The sequence below is a fragment of the Thermothielavioides terrestris genome, chromosome 4 (assembly GCF_000226115.1).
Source record: "Thermothielavioides terrestris NRRL 8126 chromosome 4, complete sequence".
NCBI classification, from domain to species: Eukaryota; Fungi; Ascomycota; class Sordariomycetes; order Sordariales; family Chaetomiaceae; genus Thermothielavioides; species Thermothielavioides terrestris.
In genome coordinates this window covers 1,273,901-1,288,628 of record NC_016460.1, presented here as the reverse complement: position 1 = coordinate 1,288,628, position 14,728 = coordinate 1,273,901, and the positions used below count along the sequence as shown (strand labels likewise).

Genomic DNA, 14,728 nt, shown 5'->3' with positions numbered 1-14,728 from the left:
GCCGAGGACCGGGCACTCAGGTAGTCGTCCGCGTCGGGCGTCGAGAACGTGACCTGGGAATATTGACGTCTTTCCGAAAGCAAACAGACCGAATTCCGCTCCGACATGGCTCACCCAGTGGCACGGAAGGACTCCAAACTGCGCACTGGGCAGTTGCGCATTATATGGCGCAAGGATAACGCGATTATCAATGTCTTCAGTGCAGTGGCCAATGACTCAACTCGGCACCTGACGGATAAGAAGTGTCAAGTCGAGCGTCATTTGTGCGCGGTGTTGGCGGTTCGAGCCTGTGCGGAAGTTGCAAGCGTTCTGTTCTTGCCGCCTGTGATGTAAGAGAGGTCTCCGAGCGGCAGTCTGTTTCTGGATTAGCGCCACAGTTCCCACACTTGCCCCGCCATCCACACACACATGAAAACCCCCTGGCGCTCCAAATTTCCGTCTCGCAACAACTCCAGATTCCGCAGCTTTCTCGCCAACGACGCAAAAAACCACACCTTTCGAAGAAATTCTAAAGGAAGACGGTCAAAATGTCCAAGATCACCGTCGGTATGATTGACACCGAGGACGGCCCGCCTTTTTGTCGCTCGCACTGACAGCCTTTCGCAGCCGGTGTGCGTCAGAACGTTGCTGAGCTGCTCGACTACAGCAACAACACGAAGAAGCGCAACTTCCTGGAGACTGTTGAGTAAGGAGCCCCGCGACATTCACAGAGCGGCGATGCCGGGGCGGCGTTGCAGATACAGCAGCTGACACCCGCAAAAGGCTCCAGATTGGCCTCAAGAACTATGACCCCCAGCGTGACAAGCGGTTCTCGGGCACCGTCAAGCTGCCGACCATCCCCCGCCCGAACATGAGCATCTGCATTCTGGGTGACCAGCACGATATCGACCGTGCCAAGCACGGCGGTGTCGATGCCATGAGCGCCGACGACCTGAAGAAGCTCAACAAGAACAAGAAGCTCATCAAGAAGCTGGCTCGCAAGTACGACGCCTTTATCGCTTCCGACGCCTTGATCAAGCAGATCCCCCGTCTGCTGGGTCCTGGTCTCTCCAAGGGTATGACACTCTCCGCACTCTGAACACTCTCACACCCGGGTCCCGGATGCTGACTCCTGTTGCGCAGCCGGCAAATTCCCCACCCCCGTCTCGCACGCCGACGACCTCTCCAACAAGATCAACGAGGTCAAGTCGACGGTCAAGTTCCAGCTGAAGAAGGTGCTGTGCATGGGTGTCGCTGTCGGCAACGTCGGCATGACCCAGGAGCAGCTGGTCGCCAACATCATGCTGGCCATCAACTACCTGGTCTCGCTGCTGAAGAAGGGCTGGCAGAACGTGGGTAGCCTGACCATCAAGGCTACCATGTCGCCTCCCAAGCGCCTCTACTAAGCGGGGTGGTGGATGCGTGAACAAAAATGCCTAGGGGTCGGTCTCAACTCGGCGGGGCAAAGCACGGAAGCATCGATAACTGAGGTGGTTAGTCGTTGCTTCGTCATGGCTACCATGCCAGTCTAATCGTCTCCAACTCGTTGGGGCCGATGGGAAGGATTGGGATCGTCCTCGGGCACACAGGGCGTAGCACGATAGCATTATTAATGATATCAATGTTTGCTCTGTGAATGATGTCCATGGTGTTAGATTACCTAGGTATCTTCCCATTCTTCTCTATTCTCTATGGTGCCACCAAGTTTCGATTGTGCAGGTTCACACGGTCTGTCCCTTCCTGCCAGAACTCAGGTTCCTACCTGGTACCTATCGATGAAAACCTGCGCTAACCCTAATCACCCCAATATGTAGAATCGCTCCACTCACCCCCACCGCAATCGGCACCCCACCCCTTGAGCACCCATAAAAATATTTCGTGCCCCCAAACCAATCTCTTCCCTCTTCCCTTTTCCCTTCCCACGTCAGCAACAAGGGGACAGGGCGCCCGGGGCCGCGGCTTGTTCTGCACCGCCATGTGAAGAATCTTGCTGTCAGCCTCTGTCAGGCGCTCTGTTTTTCCTTGTTGCTGGCCTGGCGGCTCCACGTTCAACGTGGCTCGCTGAGGGTTATTCGATCTCTTCCCATGGGTCTTCCTCCGTTCCCAGCCTCCAAAAGCAACTCGCCCGTTTGGCCACCTCTTCCCTCTTTGCTAGCCGCGGACGGCGTTATCCCGAGGTCCGTGACGGTGGGGTGGTCTCGACATTTTTTTCCCTTCTTTTTTCTTTTCCGTTCGTTGGTCCAGGTGTTGGTTTCCGGGTTTTTACTTGCTGCGTTTCTTGCTCCTAGCGTGCCTGTGACTTGGTGGTGTGGCGAAGATTTGGTGATTGTGCTTTCGTGTCGGTGTCTGTGATGCGCTTTGGGTTGTCTGTGACCTGACCTCGCAGGGCCGCATAGTGACGCGAGTAGAGGCCGCTTTGATGGTGTCGGCTTCGAATTGGAACATAGCGTGCTTCCTAGCCTGCCGTGGCTGCCTGTCGGCCAACCCTGCACATTGCTGCTTCAATTCGTTTGCTGATTCTCGACCGACGCTTCTGGAGTCGGGTCACCGTAAGCACATAGTAGGCGATTGAGTGGTCCCTTGAAGAAGATGCCCGATTCTACATTAATCTATCGTGTCTATTGTGTATGGGCATTGTGTGCTGCGCTCCAACTCGACCTACATCCGCGATGGGATCCACCAGCCCTCGACGACGGCCGTTATCAAGCGGTTCGCAATGGCTGTCTGCGGCGGCAGTCTCAGCGAGCCCTCGACATACCCCTCGGGCGCCGGCTCGCCCAGGCCGCTCGTGCCCGTCACCAGCGCTTCCTTCACCTCCTCCAGCGGAAACCACTTTGCGCTCTCCAGCTCTGCGTCGTGGCCGAGGTATATCTTCTCCCCGTCGCCCGGCAGGGCCTGCCCGATGGCCCCGATCATCAAGCTTGCCGGGAACGGCCAGGGCTGCGAGCTGTGCAGGATGACCCTCCCGACCTGCACGCCGGACTCCTCCCAGACCTCCCGGCGCACCGCCTCCTCGATCGACTCACCAGGCTCCTGGAAGCCGGCGAGGGTGCTGTACCAGTACTTGGGCCAGCGCCGCTGCCGGCCGAGCAGGACCTTGGTGCCGTCGGCGCTGAGGATGGCCATGATGACGGTCGGGTCCGTCCGCGGGAAGCTGTGGTTCGAGACGGTGCCGCGCGTGGCGCACGGCTTGCGCTCGCGCACCTGCCCGCCGGCCTTGTCCGTCGGCGGGCACACCCGCTTGGTGCCCGCCTGCACGGACAGGGTGGGCTGGCCGCACTGCGCGCAGAAGGGCGTCCGCGCGTTCCAGTCGATCAGTGCGCGCGCCTGGCCGTACATGGCCGCTGAAGATGGCCGGTCAGTTACTCTTTGGAACTGTAAACCTGGGGTCGTGTGTGAGCCGCTATATACTCACCCTGCCCGGCAACCAGCCCCATATGCCTCGGCGAGTGATCGTAAAACTTGAGCCCCCTCTCCTCCATCACCTTGCTCAACGCCTCCGCCGCATCCGCCAGCTTGCCCCGCGGCGTGACGTCCACGGCAAAGTACGGGGCGCCCTCGAAGTCCCGGTATCGAAACCGCTCCCGTTCCCCTTGCACCTCTCCTTCCCCATCCTGCCCCACCGCCACCTCCCCGCGCTCGTCAATGCCCAGGAAGACGACGACGGCGCGCTCCTCGCTCGAGTCGTACTCGGCCACCATCTCCTCCTCGGACCGCGCGAAGGGGTCCTCGCCGGTCAGCGGGGCGACGTCGGCGCGCGCGGCAAAGGCCAGCCGCGCCGGGTCGGCCGCGGGCACCAGCGGCGCCAGGCCGCGCAGCAGCAGGAAGCGCGCGGCCGGGTGGGCGAAGGCGGCGCGCAGGAAGTCGCGGTCGCCGCGCAGGAAGGACAGCCGGTTCAGCGGGCTGCCCGAGAAGTAGTTGGCCGTCTCGCGGCCGAATTTGCGCGTCAGGTGGGACCCCTCCGTCGGCGGGAGGACGGGCAGGTCGGGGATGGGCATGGTGACTGACCGGGTGTGTGGGTTGATTTGGCTGGAGGTTGAGGTGGGGGGTTGGAGGGGTCGGTGCGGTTGTGGAGAGTTGTGGGCTGAGTACGGGTGCAGGTTCTACTTGGTATAGCAGAGTCTTGCGGCGCGCGCTCCGTCAAGAGAGTTAGTTACTCACGGCTACTTGTGCTGTAGCTGTGGATGATTCCATCCGCGAGGCCCGGCATGGCGGAATTTCAACTCGCGCGGGGGCGGGGCCCTCGGCCACGGCATCAGGCCCGGAAGCTCCAACCCCACCAATGCGAGTCGCGGGGAGACGATGAGTAATGGGGCGTCGGAGGTTGTGCTTATCAATACACGCAGCGCCGTTGAGCCTCTCGCTTTGGCGGAGCATCGCGGACGAAATGCCGGTGACGATTATTCCGCACGCTGTATTCGTTGTCCGCTCACAAGTCAGGACTCCAGCTACATTCGCACTTCGTCGTGGAAGGTCAACGTCGAGCTGCCAACGACCTGCGCTGGTATATTTCTGCGGTGAACAAAGAACTGCGGCAAGTCTGTCTGCGGATATAATAACCCAGGGAGTTAACGAGCGTATTCGCTGCATGTGATTTGCACATCGCGTAAACCAATCTTGCTGTTCCATTCCAGCGATGTTGCAGCTACCAAAGAGAGGGTTAGGGTTGGCGGCCTAAAGTACCTTGACACGACCCGCAGCTCGCAGCTTAGCTGGAAGCTTGAAATTCAACATCGCCCTTACCAGCACCAGCTCGGCGCTGTCTCGTAACCACCGCGCCGCGACTGAACAACCGACGAACGACCACCAGCTGCAAACGTCTCGACATCAATGGCCGACCGGATACCATAAGCCCGCCCCTGCCTCGATACCTTGCAGGTCCTTCCTCTTGACAAAATCCACGCCCCGAACGGCGACAGACTCCCACCAGAGGAAAGGAAAGCCAAAAGAGCAGCCAAACCAAAAAAAAAGGAAAAAGGGTAAAAATGGCGGCCGCCCTCCTCCCAAAAGACTTCGACCTCTCGACCCTCACCACTTCCGCCGCGCTCTTCTCCCCCTCCTCTACACCCGCAACCACCACCACTCCCGGCCAGCAATCCACCCCAGCCCCACAGCCGCCATCATCCCCAAACCACTCCACGGCGCCGGCGCCGTCGTACACGCTCCCGCAGATCCGCGCGATCCACGGGGCGCTGCACGCGCGCGTGGCCGACCTGTCGGCGGCGCTGCGCACGCGCGTCGGCGCGTCCTACCGCGAGCTGCTCGGCACGGCCGACACCATCGTCGCCATGCGCCGCGACATGGACGACCGCGTGCTGGCCACGCTCGGCGGCATGGGCGGGCGCTGCGGCGGCGGCGTGGTCGGTGCCAAGGTGCAGGGGTTGAGGGCGTTCGCGGCTGGGGATCAGTATCATGGGTATGGGTGTTTGGATTCGGAGCTCGGGGCTGGGGAGGGAAGAGTGCGGATGGGGGATGTAGCGAGGGGGAGGTTGTTGGAGGCGGTATTGCTTTGCTTGGGCGGCGTGTTGAGATCGAGGAGGGAGGAGGGGAGGGGCAGAGGGGAGGGGCTGATGGTGGCTGCGCGGTTGTATGTGCTGGGCCGGTTGCTGGTGCAGAGTTTTGGCGAGGGAGCAGGCGGTGCTGGAGGGATGGAGAAAAAGGTGGCGGCGGCACGGAAGAGCCTCGAGACGGTGCATCAGGCACGGCTGGCGAGGAGCATCGACGCCGTGCTACGCAGCGGGAGCCACAAGGCCATGCGGCAGGGCGATGTGCTGCGGGCGCTGGGCGCGTACAGCCTCGCCACGAGCTCGGGCGCCCGCGACGTGCTGGCGCACTTTTTGCGCGTGCGGGCCAAGGCGATCGCCATGGCGCTGCATGTGGATGAGGAGGACGAGGAGGACCGAGTCGTGAGAAACCCCCAGGATGTGCTGAGGGCGCTGGGCCTGTACACCAAGACGCTGCAGGACGTGCAGGCGCTGGTCCCGCACGAGCTGACCGAGGCGCTCGTCGCGCTCAAGGAGGAGCGGCTGCTGGAGAACGCGTCGCTGAAGGAGATGGAGGGCCTGCGGCTGGATATCTACCGGAGGTGGTGCGGCGACGAAATCCAGTTCTACACGCCCTTTATCCGGCACGACGACCTGGATGGCAAGCAGGCGAGGGAGATGCTCGCCAGCTGGGCCGAGAAGGGCAGCGAGGTGCTGCTCCAGGGGCTCGAGAAGACGCTGGAGGGCATGGCCGAGTTCAAGGCCGTCGTCGATCTTCGCACCAGCGTGCTGAAGCTGTGGATTGCCGAAGGCGGCAAGGCGCGCGGCTTCGACCCGTCCATCATGCTCAATCAGCTCCGAGACGTGATCAACAAGCATATGCTGCGGGTTCTCGAAGCCAAGGTGGCCAAGCTGCGCCTCGTGGGTTCCGAGGTCTCGGCCACCCTCGACGCCTGGCGCGAGGGCGTCACCGATCGGCACCCGAGCCTCTGGGATGTCGCCTCGTTTGACACGGATCTCTCCAACGGGTCAACCCTGTTCACGCAGGATGTCGTCGCCAGGCTGCACGGCAGGAACGATGCCGTGTCCAGGGCTGTGACGAGCTTCAAGAGCTGGTTCCACGTCATCGACGACGTAGGTCAGGTGGTGGACCAGCTGAGGCGGCAGAGGTGGGACAACGACGTCGACGAGATCGAGGACGAGGAGACTATCGAGGAACGCCAGAAGCTTCTCTCGAAGGACGATCCGCGAGCACTGAGCGAACATCTGAACCGCCTGCTGGTGGAGGCCTTCAGGCGGCTGGACGACCAACTCACGACCCTGTGGAAGGTACAGCAGGGCGGTCCGAACAACGGTGTCGTTGCCATGTATTTCCTGCGGCTGCTCCGTGACATGCGGGCCAGGTTGCCGGAGCTCGAGGCAGTCAAGGGTTTCGGCTTGAGCGCGGTGCCGTCGCTCCATGAGGCGGTGGCGGCTGTGGTGGTCTTGCAGCCACTTGACGAGCTCGCTAGTGTGGCGCTGGCGCGGAAGACCGTCGTGGGAAGGAGCCTATGGGAGGGCGACCCGGAATTGCCGTCGTCGCCGTCTCCTGGAGCGTTCAAGTTCCTGAGGAATCTAACGGTCGCCATGGGCGATGCGGGCGGGGACCTGTGGAGCCCTGCGGCTGTCGCCGTGCTGAAGCGGCATCTGACCAAGCAAATCTCTGCGGCCTGGTTGGAGGCACTTGGTGCGCTGGGTGGCCCTCAAGACGGCGAGAATAAAAACGCCGAAGGTGCTCAAACCGAGGAAGAGGGCTCGAAAGAGGAGGGCACGAGTGTTAACGCCACCGCAAGCACCGGGCATCAAGACCTGCTCATTCAGTGGCTGCTTGACATCTACTACCTCGGGCTGTTCCTCGGGTCAGACGAGGACAGCTTCAAGGAACTGGAGGAGGCGGTGTATCCGCGGTCGGGCCTGGAGCCGTCCGCCAAGGAGAGACTAAACAAGGCGGCGAGAGACTACTTCAAGAGGACGAGACTATTGTTCGGTCTGTTGGCATGATGCTCAAATCAACACGAGGGCGAAACAGCTGAAATCAATACACACACACAACTGTCCAGTGCCCAAGATCAAAGCTTATGCCTTTTCTTCCCCGAGGCAATCTTGGCAAACTCCTCCTGCGGCACGCCGCTGACGAACCTCTCCAGCCCCGCAAACACCTCGGCCACATTCTGCAGATCCATCACGTCCCGCTCGGGCTGCCGCAGCAGCCGCTTGATGCCCAGCAAGCTCTCGCCGTTCAGGTGCTCCCCCAGCCGCTCGTCGATCTCGCGCAGCACCAGCTCCCTGAACTTGCCGTCCTCCCCGTCCGCGGCGCACTCGTCAAACACCTTGTTGACGAACCCGGCGGCGACCAGCTCGGCGCAGCCGATGGGCCGGCTCATGAGCAGCGCCTCGTTGGCGCGCGCCACGCCCAGCCGCCGCACCAGCGCGCGCGACGCGCCCCCCTCGGCCACCAGCCCCAGCGAGCTGAAGGGCGTCAGCAGGAAGGCCGTCGGCCGCGCGTACACGAAGTCCGCCATCGCCACCAGCGCCGCCGACAGCCCCACCGCCGGGCCGTTGAGGCCGACCACCAGGATCTTGGGGTGCGTGTAGAAGGCCTGCGTGATGTTGAGGTTGAGCGCGACGAAGGATTGGAGCCAGTAGCGGTGTGGGCTGGTGGCGGTGGTGGTGGTGTTCGTGGAGGGGGATGATTGCGCGGCTAGTTGGGCGGCGCTGGGTCGCGCGGCGGTGACGTCTGCACCTCTGTGGGTGGGTTACGATGAAGGGGAAGGAGTTAGTGGAAGGGGTTCGGTGAGTCGAGGTGTGAGAGGGGATGGTTGAGAGTGTGAGTGGGTGGGCGTACGCGGAGAAGTAGCGGCCCTTGCCGATGAGCAGCGTGATGTAGACCTCGTCGTGGGTGGCGATCTCGCGCATCTTCTGGGCGAGGTCGTAGTAGCCCGACTGGTCGAGCGCGTTCAGCTTCTTCTCATTGTCGATGGTGAGGATGGCCAGCCGGCCGCGGTACTCCAGCTTGATGGGGGAAGGCGAGGCCATGGTCGCCGTTGCTTGCTTGGCGTGTTATGAATTCATGGAGGTGAATCGGTTTAGGCAACGGGAATGAGTGACTGGCATGGAGTATCAAGAAGGCGTCTCAAAGACTTGGAAAGAAAGCCACAAACCTCTAGCTGCTCGGCCTCGGCCACGGCCTCCGGGGAGCACCAATGAGGCCCCACACACGTTGCGGACCTCGGCTCCCCGCATTGTTGCACTGGCAGGGGGGACGAGGGAGAGTGGGCCACCCGATGAAACCCCAACTTGGACGGAATACTGCGTACCTACACTACGGAATACACTACGGTTGCGCGACGGCACATACCGCCAACCGCCTATCAACCCCATCAATAATATCGCCCGCCCTTTGCGATGACTGATACTCCCGGGGAATGCGACCAGCCGCCGCACGACTTGTAGCCACTCAATATAGGACCAGCGAGAGCCCTTGCTTCATCAACCAGCCACCAAACCAGACCGCCCCGGATGCCGTGACGGGCAGCACTAGCTTGGAAACGGCCGACTGGCCGTGCCGAACGGCGTACCGCGCCGGCCGCATTGTCACTCCCGTACCCGGGTTCTCCTCGATGCCCAGGTTGCCCAGGTAGCGCGGATGCGAGCCGCCCGCGGGGAGGAGGCGGTGTATGCGGCTGCCGGTGCGGAAACCTGTGCTCGCAGTCGCGGAGCACGAGACGCAGCGGCTCTTGTTGTTGCATGCCCGGCAGCCGCACGTAGGCGTCGCTGACGCTGCGCGAGGAGGCGCCCGCGTCATCGATTCAGCTGAGCAGGACAAGCAGGCCAGCGTGCGGGTGGTCGCTCGCGTGTGCGCAGCTCGACGGCCGCCGCCAGCGGCTCGCTGATGAAGGTAGGTCAGCACGTCGGGGCGTGCTGCGAGCGCCGCCGTGTCAGCCTCTCGAGCCCCGAAGCCGTTGTTGAACAGCTGCTGGCGCGCCGATGGCCGGCGTGGGATCGGCCAGGCCGAACTGGAAGACCGAGTCGGGCTCATCGGGAGACGGCGTGTCCGCCGAGAGCTGCTTGCCCTGGCGGAGGAAGAGCTCGCGGGGCGAAGTGGGCGAAAGCCACGCTGGTAGGTCCGGAATATTTATGCCGGTCTCGAGGATTTTGCCATCGACAGTCTGCCAACCCTCCCGCCTGCAAGTAATCCGTACACTTATTTATGGTCTGCCTCTCGCAGCCTCTTCGTGTTCGGCGCCATCGCGTCGGGATATAACCGGCATTCTTCTTTCCAACAAGCTCCAACGTGAGTCGTGACAGCACACGAGTCTTTTGAAAATCCACTACTATGGTTCTTGAGCTCCGATCGATGATGACCACTAGCAGGGCACAACTCTGGCTCGTTTTCTTCAACCGCTTATGAGAAAGAAACTGCTTGGATAGGAAGGGCGGTAGGTTGGGAGATCATTCTTTGGAGTAAAGTTATCTGACAGGGGAATCACCACTAGCAGTAATCCTGCATACCTCTTACCAACACAGTGGGTCCTACGCCGGAATAAATTCGCCGACCTGGTACATGGTCGGTCTTGTCAGGTAATAACCAAAGCGATACACTAATCCGTACACCGCCGTAATACGGGGCGTATCCTACAACCAAGATATGGAAGGAGAGAGGGCTGCGAACATCCCCACTTTTTCTTCAGCCCTCGGGTACCAGTTTTTAAAAACACGTAACTAACGTTAACTTTGTAGGTAACTCCTGAGGTAAGTAAAGGGGTCAGCGTTTCTCAGTCGACGACGTCTGGAACAGACGTCTGGCAGCAAACTCGCCAGAGCTGCAAACCTGCCTCATCATCCATCCCAATGCGGGCGGGTTCGATCCGGATGGCTCCGAGCAGTCCGACGTCAACGGCAGGGCGCGATGTGAGTGGGGTTAAGTTGCATTGCGCTCCGTTGATCCTCCGCTCCGGGCCGGGATGGACCGACTTTTTTCTTTTTTAAACCCCCTTTCATGGGACCGGCGTTGGAGAAGTTCACAACGTTCTCGCTCCCCGCCTGAAACCCGCCTGTTGCTCGGGTCGCGCACAGTAGTCCATCCACGCCATGCGGTCGGAGACGGCAGCCAGCACGGCCATTGAGCTCCAGAGCTCCGACCAGACGCCGCGGGCCGCCAGCCCCGAGCGGCGTGTGGAGCATGGCGACGGCCACGAGATGCCCAGCCTGCCGCCCGTCGACGGCGGCAAGGACGCCTGGCTGTTCCTGGCCGCGTGCTTCATGATCGAAGCGTTGGTCTGGGGTATGAACAGAGTTAACTGTCCTGCCTGCACGAAGAACGCCTGGCTAACTGGTCCAAGGCTTTTGCTACTCGTTTGGCGTCTTCCAGAACTACTACAGCACCCACGAGCCCTTCGCCGGCCAGCCCAACATCCCCGCTATCGGCACCTGCGCCATGGTAACCACCCCCTTCCACATCTCGCTCTCTCCTCTTGCTCCCCTTGACCCGCCTTTTTCTGACCCCCCATCCAAGGGAATCATGTACCTCGACTTGCCGCTCGTCACAGGCTTGCACCGGCGCTTCCCGGCGCAGGCGCGCTACTCGACCATCCTCGGCCTGCTGCTCATGTGCCTCGCGCTCGCGCTGTCGTCCCTGTGCACCACCGTGCCGCAGCTCATCCTCACGCAGGGCGTCTTGTACGCCGTCGGCGGCTCCGTCGCCTACGCCTCGTGCATCATCTACCTCGAGGAGTGGTTCGTCACGCGCCGCGGCCTGGCCTACGGCATCATGTGGTCGGCCACGGGGATGGCCGGCGTCGTGCTGCCGCTGCTGCTCGAGTGGCTGCTCGCGGCGCGCGGCCACCGCACCACCCTGCTCGTCTTCTCCTGCCTCGTCTTCGCCCTGACCGCCCCGCTGAGCTGGTACATCAAGCCGCGGCTGCCGATCGCGCAGTCCCGCGCCGCCCGGCCCTTCTCGCTGCGCTTCGTCCTCCGCCGCCCCTTCACCCTGTACCAGCTGTTCAACGTCGCCGAGGCCGTCGGCTTCTTCCTGCCGGGCATCTACCTGCCTTCGTACGCGCGCGCCGTGCTCGGCGCGAGCCCGCTGCCCGCCGTCGTCGCCATGATGCTGGTCAACGTGGCCAGCGTGTTCGGCTGCGTCGCCATGGGCGGCCTGACCGACCGGCTCGAGGTGACGCAGTGCGTCCTGCTGTCGACGGTCGGCGCCACGCTGGGGACCTTCCTGCTCTGGGGCCTGTCGGTGAACCTGCCCGTGCTGTATCTGTTCTGCGTCGTCTACGGCCTGTTCGCCGGCTCGTACACCTCGGCCTGGCCCGGCATCGTGAAGGACGTCACGCGGAGGGACGCCGCCGCGGTTGCGTCGGCGGATGGCGGGTCCGAGAACGAGCACGGGGAGTGGGCCGACCCGAGCATGGTGTTCGCCTTCCTGGCCATGGGCCGCGGGGTCGGTAATGTGATCTCGGGCCCGTTGAGCGAAGCGCTGGTCCGGGGAATGCCCTGGCGCGGCCAGGCGTTCGGTGGATACGGCAGCGGCTACGGAGGCCTGATCGCGTTCACAGGAGCTACTGCGCTCTTCGGGGGCGGGAGCTACCTGTGGAAGAGGCTAGGGTGGCTGTAGATTTATCGAGTTGCCCCTGCAGCGGATAATCACGATCCCATGATCTAGAGAATTTAGAACTTTACAGAAACCCACACAAATACACATTCACCCCATCCAACGCCGTTCACCTGACCTCTATGTACCCCTGACGCCGAATTCTTTTAGTACCCAGTGTTATTTCTTTCCAGAAGGGGCCGCTGGTCCCATGCCTCTCCCTCGCTGCTTTCCTCGTCATCACAGCTCTCCTCGTCGCTGCTCGAGCCCTCCTCGCTCCTGCTGTACAAGAAAAACTGCACAAAAATGCCCATGTCCAGCAGCAGCGTACCCGCGCTGCCCGCCAGCCACGAGAGGTTGACAAGGATATACTGCCAAAAGATCCTGGCCGCCTCGCCGGGCTCGCACCCTTCTTCGTCCCCCTCGCACTTGGGATCGAACACCATGATGGACAACACATATGTCAGGTTGCCGAGGCAGGCGAACAGGAAGAACAACACGGACACGCCTTCAGTCGACCTGCGCCGCCAGTTCAGGAGCAGCTGCGGCAGCCGCGACCCCAGGTACAGCGCGGCGCAGAGCCAGCCAAAGACCTGGCCGAGCAGGTTGAATTCGAGCTCGTGTTGCTGTGGCCCGTCGTCGCCCGCGCCCCCATCCGGCGCGTGCGGGCCGTCCCCGTCCGCGCCGCCGCGATCGTAGGTGCGGCTCAGCCACCACCCGGCGACCCCCGCTGCGCAGACCATCACGATGGCCAGGCTGTTGAGCGCAAGCGCCTGGGCCCACGTCGCGGGGGCTGACGGCGTTGCTGCCTCGTCGGGCTCCTCGGTCACGAACGGCACGGCCGGCGACAGGTGCGTCCAGGAGCCCCTGCGCTCGTGATCCTCGATGCCGCTGTACGGTGAGCGCTCCGAGTGGCCGGCGGCAGCGGCCGCGGAGGAGGAGGAGGTGGTGAGCAAGCCGGTGCGCTCGTCTGGCTCGTTGCGCTTCGGCTTCGGCTTCGACGGCGGTGATGAGACATCATCTCGGAGGGTGAAGCCGCGGTAGTAGAAGCACTGCGCCAGCAACACCAGGTCGGCGATGGTGTAGTAGATGGCGAGGATGATCATGGTGGGCAGTACGCCCTGCAACACGGCGCCCAGGATGTTGAAGACATCGCCGAGCAGCCAGACGATGACGAACTGGATCGAGAGACCCTCGGCGCTGCCGCGGCGGAAGTTCTCGATGATCTGGGGCGAAAAGACAACGACCCAGCAGGCAATGGATATTGAGCTGCCCCGTTCCCGGCATCATTAGCCAGCCGTATGCGATTCTCAAGGCGAGTACAGAAACAATGGGGCAGCCGCATACCCGCAAATACCCGAAATGGCCTCGACATCGAGGTTCAAGGGCCCGGTGGGGGGCGCCATCGTCGGACGGGGACCGCCGTTAACCAACCCGGAGATGGGGACAGAGTTAACCTTGAACGGTAGGGAAGAAGGGAGCAAGGGCCCGATCAACCCCAATGTGCCCAGGGATCGCGGATTTGCCGCCCTGAGAAAAAAAAAAAATGAAAGACACTGCCAACCCGGCGGAGCTCGTTACCGATCAACGGTCGGCTTCGCTTGAGAACGGCAGCGATCCAGGGGGGCAGATGGAAATGGGAATGGGAATGGGACAATTCTGGGCCAGCTCCTATGTCGGATCATGGCATATGCTTCCCCGAGACGGGCGCTCGACAGATTCTTTTTGTGGGGATAGTGGGCGAGGCGCGCGACGGTGCGGCAATTGAGAATGACGTGCGGATAGTTCCGTAACTCCTGTATGTGCAACGTAACTTGAACCTCACTGCCGATTACACGGGGCAAAACAACCTAGCGAGGTGTTAATGTTGGCGGGCTCAATCCTAACCCTGAAGATGCTGCCCTCCAACAACAACTAAACAACTAGCACATCCATAGTAGCCTCCAGTCAAGTCCCGCTAATGTCTGCGGACTGCGCAAGTATCAAAGTTTGGAGGACGGAGAGTGGGTGAACAAAAAATAGACGAAGCCGCGGTCCCAGGACGGGCGAAGCACGAAAGACCAGATTTCAGCAACTCGGAGTCCGACTCAAACAGCACACATGCCATGCAAGGACAGAGGTCATCATGAGGAAATATTCACGATTAACTCTGGCAACCAAGGCTTAAGGTAGCCATTACATCCAATCACAGAGTCCAGTGATTTAGCCCACTGTTAACAGTCCCACCCTCCATATGTGTAACAGGGTGTGACGTAACGTACTGATACAGTAATGGCTGTCGATTTCAGGAACGAAGAATCAGACACCCCGCAACCAGCACAGTGTTAAATAATTCGCATCCCATCTCGGAATATTCACAGAGCCCACTGTGTCGGTCCTCCACATGGCAATTACACTAGTGTAATCCGTACTCCGAAGTGTAGGTTGAGCTTGGCTCTTAACTCCGTCATGCAGCTCATGGTCAACCACACTCTTCAAATAGCAGCACGCCGGTGGCCGAGAGCCCGACCGCACATGAACCCGAACCCAAGTTAAACCGCCAGAAGCACAGATCTTTACCCGCTTTGCTTTCTCGCACTCTGCTGCAACTTCCGGAAAGCGGTACACAGGGCGTTTGCAACCGACGAGCACG

General features: G+C 61.5%; 7 protein-coding genes across 7 annotated transcripts; 3 read left to right on the top strand and 4 right to left on the bottom strand.

Annotated features, from left to right (window-relative positions):
• The first annotated feature begins 338 nt into the window (after window positions 1-338).
• Window positions 339-1,643, top strand: THITE_2118680 (60S ribosomal protein L1). Its single transcript, XM_003655181.1, has 4 exons — window positions 339-546; window positions 607-685; window positions 763-1,055; window positions 1,123-1,643. The coding sequence occupies exons 1-4, from the start codon at window positions 528-530 to the stop codon at window positions 1,383-1,385; spliced, it is 654 nt and encodes a 217-aa protein (XP_003655229.1). The 5' UTR covers window positions 339-527; the 3' UTR covers window positions 1,386-1,643.
• An 806-nt stretch (window positions 1,644-2,449) lies between these two features.
• Window positions 2,450-4,233, bottom strand: THITE_2118675 (uncharacterized protein). The gene is made up of 2 exons (XM_003655180.1): window positions 3,395-4,233; window positions 2,450-3,323 (listed from the first exon to the last, which is right to left on the bottom strand). The coding sequence occupies exons 1-2, from the start codon at window positions 3,975-3,977 to the stop codon at window positions 2,638-2,640; spliced, it is 1,269 nt and encodes a 422-aa protein (XP_003655228.1). The 5' UTR covers window positions 3,978-4,233; the 3' UTR covers window positions 2,450-2,637.
• An 899-nt stretch (window positions 4,234-5,132) lies between these two features.
• On the top strand, window positions 5,133-7,496 carry THITE_2015092 (uncharacterized protein; the record flags this gene model as incomplete). Its single annotated transcript, XM_003655179.1, has 2 exons — window positions 5,133-5,395; window positions 5,438-7,496. Coding segments are annotated over 2 exons (2,322 nt in total), but the record flags the coding sequence as incomplete, so codon positions are not given.
• Window positions 7,497-7,536: 40 nt separating this feature from the next.
• THITE_2118673 (uncharacterized protein) lies at window positions 7,537-8,709 on the bottom strand. Its single transcript, XM_003655178.1, has 2 exons — window positions 8,347-8,709; window positions 7,537-8,246 (listed from the first exon to the last, which is right to left on the bottom strand). Exons 1-2 carry the CDS (start codon window positions 8,535-8,537, stop codon window positions 7,571-7,573), a joined length of 867 nt encoding a protein of 288 aa, XP_003655226.1. The 5' UTR covers window positions 8,538-8,709; the 3' UTR covers window positions 7,537-7,570.
• Window positions 8,710-8,958: 249 nt separating this feature from the next.
• Window positions 8,959-9,772, bottom strand: THITE_155541 (uncharacterized protein; the record flags this gene model as incomplete). The annotated part of the gene is made up of 3 exons (XM_003655177.1): window positions 8,959-9,390; window positions 9,473-9,670; window positions 9,767-9,772. 3 exons carry the CDS (start codon window positions 9,770-9,772, stop codon window positions 8,959-8,961), a joined length of 636 nt encoding a protein of 211 aa, XP_003655225.1.
• A 732-nt stretch (window positions 9,773-10,504) lies between these two features.
• On the top strand, window positions 10,505-12,192 carry THITE_2118672 (uncharacterized protein). Its single transcript, XM_003655176.1, has 3 exons — window positions 10,505-10,785; window positions 10,844-10,941; window positions 11,017-12,192. The coding sequence occupies exons 1-3, from the start codon at window positions 10,593-10,595 to the stop codon at window positions 12,118-12,120; spliced, it is 1,395 nt and encodes a 464-aa protein (XP_003655224.1). The 5' UTR covers window positions 10,505-10,592; the 3' UTR covers window positions 12,121-12,192.
• THITE_2118671 (uncharacterized protein) lies at window positions 12,192-13,634 on the bottom strand. The gene is made up of 2 exons (XM_003655175.1): window positions 13,444-13,634; window positions 12,192-13,365 (listed from the first exon to the last, which is right to left on the bottom strand). Exons 1-2 carry the CDS (start codon window positions 13,500-13,502, stop codon window positions 12,264-12,266), a joined length of 1,161 nt encoding a protein of 386 aa, XP_003655223.1. The 5' UTR covers window positions 13,503-13,634; the 3' UTR covers window positions 12,192-12,263.
• Window positions 13,635-14,728: the final 1,094 nt, after the last annotated feature.

Coding starts and splice junctions, on each gene's coding strand:
- THITE_2118675 (XM_003655180.1), bottom strand. CDS start 3,977: ATGCCCATCCCCGACCTGCCCGTCCTCCCGCCGACGGAGGGGTCCCAC. Junction 3,324..3,394: donor GGGGCTGGTTGCCGGGCAGG/GTGAGTATATAG, acceptor GGCCATCTTCAG/CGGCCATGTACGGCCAGGCG.
- THITE_2118672 (XM_003655176.1), top strand. CDS start 10,593: ATGCGGTCGGAGACGGCAGCCAGCACGGCCATTGAGCTCCAGAGCTCC. Junction 10,786..10,843: donor GATCGAAGCGTTGGTCTGGG/GTATGAACAGAG, acceptor AACTGGTCCAAG/GCTTTTGCTACTCGTTTGGC. Junction 10,942..11,016: donor CTATCGGCACCTGCGCCATG/GTAACCACCCCC, acceptor CCCCCATCCAAG/GGAATCATGTACCTCGACTT.
- THITE_2118671 (XM_003655175.1), bottom strand. CDS start 13,502: ATGGCGCCCCCCACCGGGCCCTTGAACCTCGATGTCGAGGCCATTTCG. Junction 13,366..13,443: donor GCCATTTCGGGTATTTGCGG/GTATGCGGCTGC, acceptor GGAACGGGGCAG/CTCAATATCCATTGCCTGCT.
- THITE_2118673 (XM_003655178.1), bottom strand. CDS start 8,537: ATGGCCTCGCCTTCCCCCATCAAGCTGGAGTACCGCGGCCGGCTGGCC. Junction 8,247..8,346: donor AAGGGCCGCTACTTCTCCGC/GTACGCCCACCC, acceptor ACCCACCCACAG/AGGTGCAGACGTCACCGCCG.
- THITE_2118680 (XM_003655181.1), top strand. Junction 686..762: donor AACTTCCTGGAGACTGTTGA/GTAAGGAGCCCC, acceptor CACCCGCAAAAG/GCTCCAGATTGGCCTCAAGA. Junction 1,056..1,122: donor GGGTCCTGGTCTCTCCAAGG/GTATGACACTCT, acceptor CCTGTTGCGCAG/CCGGCAAATTCCCCACCCCC.